At 41.5% G+C, this 6,399-nt stretch overlaps 1 protein-coding gene across 2 annotated transcripts; it reads right to left on the bottom strand.

Annotated features, from left to right (window-relative positions):
• Nucleotides 1-659: 659 nt before the first annotated feature.
• LOC131881393 (corticotropin-releasing factor-binding protein-like) lies at nucleotides 660-5,552 on the bottom strand. Of its 2 annotated transcripts, none has more exons than XM_059228248.1 (9): nucleotides 5,405-5,552; nucleotides 4,000-4,203; nucleotides 3,622-3,763; nucleotides 3,210-3,364; nucleotides 2,917-3,032; nucleotides 2,605-2,702; nucleotides 2,378-2,520; nucleotides 2,084-2,197; nucleotides 660-1,331 (listed from the first exon to the last, which is right to left on the bottom strand). In XM_059228248.1, the coding sequence occupies exons 2-9, from the start codon at nucleotides 4,099-4,101 to the stop codon at nucleotides 1,167-1,169; spliced, it is 1,035 nt and encodes a 344-aa protein (XP_059084231.1). In that variant the 5' UTR covers nucleotides 4,102-4,203; nucleotides 5,405-5,552; the 3' UTR covers nucleotides 660-1,166. The 2 variants fall into 2 exon arrangements, with proteins under 2 accessions (XP_059084231.1, XP_059084223.1); XM_059228240.1 differs by having other exon boundaries at nucleotides 5,398-5,551.
• Nucleotides 5,553-6,399: the final 847 nt, after the last annotated feature.

Genomic DNA, 6,399 nt, shown 5'->3' with positions numbered 1-6,399 from the left:
TCTTTTTCGTTCGGTTCAGTAGAGCACGCATNTCTTGTCCCTTGTGACTTTTTGACATTCTCCTCGACTTTTTTGACATAATCACGAAGACAAACGACTTCACCGAGAGGCTTCCCCCGACACAAGATTGAGATCAATGAGCCAAAAGACAAACGTGGACTTGGTTCCATATGAGTTTGCGATTGGAAAGACCCAGAAAGAGGTTCCATTGAACGTACTTCGAGCAGTTTCCCGTCTCAAAACAAACGCGCCTGAACTCGCCCCAATGTGTTCGCAACCATATCAACTTTTCAACTTTCAATGCACTTGATATTTCATCATCCCACTAAAACCAACTCCACAAAGATCTGAAGTCTGCATTTCTGGGAGGACTCTGGATGGAACCCAGTATCCAGTTCCAACCCAAACGCATATCAAGTTTCTTGTAACGAAGAAGCTCAATAACGAGATTTGGACCCCTGTGCATGCGTAATGATGGAAATACTAATGAGAGTGCGACGACTGTGGCAGTTGCCGAACCCCATTTGTAGACATGTCTTGTACAAAATTGCGCTTTCAACTTGTCCCCAAATATATTTCCCTTCTCTCAATGAAAATCCATTACTATTTTCAACACGAAGATATTTTTGTATAGTATACGTTTGCCCACGAACAAGAAATGACCAATTGTGACTTTATTGTCTACAGTGGTAAATATTTGCCCAAGAATTGTAATCATATTCTTCATAATATTAATGATAATAATAACTACTACACACATCATCAACACACACAGGAGGAATTGTATAACAAATTGATGGAAAAATAAAAGGATATGTTTTTGACGAAAACGCGTAGCTTTTCTACTGATTTCTTGGAAAGTAAGTAAATAAGTGAGGACAAGAGGAGGAGGAGGAGATGCACAGACTCGATCGCTGAGGTGGTCATTAGGTCCCTAAAACTGATAATCTTACCAAGCCGTTATGTCCATCATTCTAATGCTTTCGAATTGATTATGGAATAAGTAAATTGACACAAACCCTGATCTGAATGTGACGATCAGGAATAGATGAATAAGTGATGACGCAGTACAACATCAAGGGGGATGGAGGTCAAATCAAAGCTTGGGGATGGAATGTGTAAGGGTAAAATCTGATGCAAGGGATCGGACTCAACCGCTTCATGGTCTACTCCATGTACTTCATGTATTCTGGACACATGAAGATGATGTTCTTGTCAAAGTCCAGGTCGTTTCCGAAGTCCGCTGGTCGGGCCCAAATGGATAAGGTATTCTCGCTCCCTTCGCTCGAGACCATTCTTACAGTGGATGAACCGCAAAGTATGGTTGATTTCTGGAAATCGGAACGTACCATACTAGATGAATGAATGAATGAATGATTGAATGAATGAATGCAACTAGTGGTCATTGGAAGCGCGGTGAATGTGACTTGAAAAGCGCCCAAATGAACTTGTAAGAGCCATCCTTGATGGATGCACATAATATTGCCTCCTCGTCTTGTCCAAACAGCTCCACCGAGTTCACATTTCCCTTCGCTCAAGCAGATCAGAAGTGCTTCTTCATGAACTAAGTAGTGTGGCAAATGACTCTCCATTATTCATGCAATGACCATGCCTCCTAATCCAGGCAAAGTCCCTCACTCCATCTTGAAAATTTATTTTTTTGGATCTTTGAAAGATCTGAGTCACTGTTGCTCCTTGTTGCAAATCCTAGAGGGGCTTTGAAATGTGGCACGAGTTAAAAAGAAGGGCATGCCCAAAATCTCGTTTTGACGAGGGTCGGTGGGACCCAATTGCCAGAGAACCTGGCGATCCCATATCGATGGAAAAAATGGAAGCGGACCTTTGTCAAAGAATTACTGAGTGACCCACCCACCCTCCCGTCAGATTTTGTCTTGTCATCACCAGTCAAGTTTTATCCTTCGCTGACAGGACCATCAAATAGCTTTCGAACTTTCGTGAAAGTCGACCTCAAGCTCATGGTTGAATATTTCAAACTCCACATTGGAGAGGGCCCACCACTCACTACACTTCGTCGAAACGTGGGTTCAATATTTCATTGAGGATCTGCCAGATAACTACTCACTTTGCCATGAACTTTAGCAGCGTCGCATTCGCAAAAGGTTTCCTTGGTTACCAATTGAGCCGAATCTAGGGACGAGGATCCTCCAATTTCCACTTTATCCACACAATCTCGACACTAATGACGAGAAAACACCATAATTATGCCTTAACGGATATGTTGTTTTCCCGGAAGCAAAAGTGTCAGGTTCGTTCTTCCTGGTGAAACTAAACGCCAACAGTGTTGTGTTCTCGATTCATGTATGGGTACCGAATTGCATGTACAAGGTTGGAGTATGTATAATTAGAATCCACTTACTGTTTTCCGACTGCCGCCAATTTCCATGCGCTTGATCTCAAAATTAGCGGGGAACAATAAAGTCGTCAACGAGCAATTTTTAGCTTGTCCCAAGTTCTTCATCGTAAACAACCCTTCCATGTCCGACATGAGAATGTTGCAGGCTGGACAAATTATCACGTGAGAAGTTGCATTTGATTGAACAGTGTAATCATGATTACAAAATTGAATCTAAATGCAATACTCACGAACGGGATTCGGCAAGAAGCGGACCCGGAATGAAAATCCTTTGCCTTTTGTGGGAATCAAGTATTGAATGAGCGCCGCATTTTGACTGGATATAAACCTAAAATTTGATTACTGGTAAGTCAAATGAATGCTGCCTATGCGGGTAGCATTGCACTTCACAAAGACAATATGATGAAAGCGTTCAAACTGAGCAATGAGTAGGGGTATTTTCGTTGAGGATAGTGAGTGCTTTTCGGGGTTATTGTTGAGGGTGCAAAAAATCTGTAGATTGGCCTTGGTGTTTGCAACTACTTTATTTCACATTGTCTTGCCTGCGTTTCCTTGGCATTCGTTCGTTGCACATTTCAGTAACCCTATATGCCATTGGCAGTTCATGGTCGTTGATATCAGGAAAAATGCTTCCATTTAACTCCCATCCATCGAGAACCTACAAATAGAGGCAAAGACAAAAGGACCGCAGTTTGAGATGTCTTCCCTTTGAGTGGCTCTTGAGTGTCAAGTTCATCTCGAATTAGAAGAAGGCAGGTGATCGTTTGATCCATTGGAATACAAATACAATGTTGTTTTTGTTCTCGTTCAACCTTGACAAGGTTGATTGACTTACCACCAACAAAGATCCATCACAGGGAACGTCGGTCTCTTCGAGCTCGATTTCCACGAGTTGGTCGGGATTAGCTGCAAGATACACGCCACAAGTGGAAGCCTCGCCATTCGACTGATAAATGTAATGCCCAGGTTGAGAAGCCACCGTCATACATTCTAAAGAGATATGAAGCATTTGAGCGATGAGTACCGGGCCCTAACGGTTCAAAATGCCTTGGATCGTTACAACACTCGTTCATTCATTCATTCTTTCGTTCGTTCATTCATTCATCCATCCATCCATCCATCCATGCTCCAGCAAATGCGGATCTTCCGTCATTGCTAAGGCCCCCTCCCTTCTACTAAACTTGGAGAAACGACCATGCCAGGCATCTTTCAGACGATTGGCTTGTTTTCCAACTTGAGGCTCTTACCAGTAATCCAGTGGGACTTGAGCTCGGATTCCTCTGTTAATGAATTTTGAGGCAGGTGATTGGTATGCGGACCACCCCCCGATCGCTTGGCCTGAATTCTAGTATTGGGAAGAGCTCGGACACCTGGTAAAGAAGTGAAGCGCTGGAACATGGAGCAGAGGACTGCATCAAAATCCATTTCATGCTCGATCCTTTCCTTGGGGAATGTGTGTTCAAAGGGGCGCAAACAGACCGACTACTAGGGCACTTCAAAAGACTGGCCTGTAGCTGAATCAATTAAGTATGATGGAACATCGTCACCCCGAGGGAAGCTACCTAGATCCGTGTAGTGTATAGAGGAAGGTGCGACATTTTTGGACCGAAAGCATGTCATCTTACCTGGTTGAATGGGACATAGGAGGCGGATGAGACTGTAGCCACCCACCATGAACTCGATGCAATCAAAAATGAGAATGCCAACTGCATCGAGATATTTTGCATTGCTTGTACGAATGAAGTACTTTGCTACTCGGTTAAAGAGCCCACGCACAGGTTACTGGAGGCTTTGTCGAGATGTATGGAGTCTTCAAAATGTTTTCGACCCTGAAACGAGGGCAAATGTTTTGTTAAGTATGACTGCTTCGCGACAACGGATAAAGAAATATCTTTTAGCTTAACGAGATCGACAAGAGGTTGTCGAATCCGATTGGGAAAATATAAAAAAAGTTTTTTTTTATCCACAGAGAATTGAAAATTGGTCTCGAACGAGACGTTGGCCTTTCTTTCCCGATTTGGGAGCTCTCCGAAAGTTTTTATGTTAGGAATTGAGGGAGGCTCAACATGTGCGCTTGAATAGTTTTTCGACGTGATGATTGAAAATGGATTCAAAGCTTTGGTAAATTCGAGAAGTTATAAAAAGCGATCAACTCAAGTGTGAAAAGGCTTTTTTGAATGAAGTTTCAGACTCAAACAAAAAAACACTACAATCAGTTGGTGATGGTTGGATTCGGTGGTCGGCCGTTAACTTATTTATTCAATTATTCAAAATGTCTTCGGAGCTAGTAAAAGAAGATGCCATAGTCAATATATTGGACAAAAATAATTGCTATTGACTGCTTCAAAAGGGCAAAGATCAGGAAAGTCACCGAATAGTATTCCAAAAGAAGGCAGTTGTGACTGAGTCATCTAGCTGGCACTTTATTATGTAACACAATCCCGCAAAATTTGCTGAAGAAAAATGCACCTTTGAAATTGGAAAACATGCACTTCTTTCGCTTACCAGATTACTTTTTGTGCTTTAAGAATATGTTCACTTAAGGCCTTCCTTCGTCTTTTCTCAAATCAACTACAAATTATCATTGTCCCAACTTCCAAGTAAAACTTTTCCTCCGAGAAATTTCTGACATGACATTTGCAATGTTTTCTTGAAAACATCGCTGATATCTCATCGTATCTTGGTATCGCATTTTTTTCTATTCAGTCAAATTCCACTCCTTTACGAAATATTGATTCTAAAATTATTGGGATTAATTTTTTCTGAGGTGAGATAGACGTGAAATGAAATAGACTAGGTACACTGGAAAGATATAAAAAGGTACTTCGTGCACACTGCATTTAACCACATCCCTAACCCTTATGTAATAATACAACAATGTTTTTTTTTCTTTAGCAACGTTGAATCTAAATTGCTACTTGGAAAGTTATGACGCGGACATAGTCACAATAATAAAGTATCTTTCCATTTTGCCAGACCTGGGCAGAAAATTATAATTTTAACCGGCATCAGCAGCCTCTTACCGTGTACCTTGGTCGATCAATATGTCAATGAAGATTCCAGTGGGCCCGTTTCTGCAAGATACAACTAGTCGTATGGTTCCTGGTTGACTGACTCACAGGATCGGGTCCTTTTCCTCTCCGAAGTCGGGCCCAATTCTCTACGCTCGTATTTACAGTTCGAGAAGCCGCGGCCTTTGCCTTTGAGCTCCAATATTTACAGGGCAGAATGGCACTCAAGCGACCTTCTTCGCCGAGCACGGATCAAAATGGTTTGTAAGGTTCGAGGACGGGGGAGGGGGAGGGGCGATTTTGAGGACGGAAGTCCGTCGTTTGCTTGCCGAAAGCCTCGTCGACTAACTAGATGGAGTGAGGCTAGGAGAATACGTTGCCAACTAGGGATGACTTTTATTGCTATGAGGACTTGAAACAAACAACGGCATGTACGAGAAAACGGCATAGGGAAACTAGAGCCGGACCTTCAACTCTTTGAAAAATTATTCTGACTTCAATGTGAATGGATCATGTGCTTTTGGGCAATTCTATAGCCTACTCTATAGTCTATTTTCAAATCAAAAGCTAGATTTAAATAATCAATGATATTTACAAAGGAGATAGGATACAGCTAACTAGTATTATGATTTGTTTATGCCTGAAATTTCCACTTTTTGGCTTTTTCACTTTTTGAAGTTTTCTGAACGATGTTTGAAAAAGAAAATGTTAATTTCAGATAAAATTCATGTTTCCAAACTTGGCACCTAATTGTCAGTATTTGATCTCAGGGTGCGTTTGCATTAGGGTTTGATAAAGCTGCCTTCCTTATTTCCCACTGTTTTGTCAGTTGCTCAATAAAGAGATCATTACAGTACTGTAAATGTAAATGAACTCTTATTCAACATGCATCTCTCCAGTTACATAGCTTAATGTAAATGACATTTTGAAAACTGTCTGGAAATGTCAAATCGACTTGATACAAAAATGTACAAAAGCAACTAAATTACTGCTGAGTCTGAAAGCGCTTGTTGT

Source organism: Tigriopus californicus, chromosome 1, assembly GCF_007210705.1.
Source record: "Tigriopus californicus strain San Diego chromosome 1, Tcal_SD_v2.1, whole genome shotgun sequence".
Lineage (NCBI taxonomy): Eukaryota > Metazoa > Arthropoda > Copepoda > Harpacticoida > Harpacticidae > Tigriopus > Tigriopus californicus.
This window is presented reverse-complemented; position numbering and strand designations above follow the sequence as displayed.

Excerpts from the sequence above, each read along its gene's own strand:
- LOC131881393 (XM_059228248.1), bottom strand. The coding sequence starts at position 4,101 with ATGCAAAATATCTCGATGCAGTTGGCATTCTCATTTTTGATTGCATCG. Across the intron at positions 3,764-3,999 it reads CCTATGTCCCATTCAACCAG|CGCTTCACTTCTTTACCAGG; the intron begins GTAAGATGACAT and ends TCCATGTTCCAG. Across the intron at positions 2,521-2,604 it reads CTTCTTGCCGAATCCCGTTC|CCTGCAACATTCTCATGTCG; the intron begins GTGAGTATTGCA and ends TAATTTGTCCAG.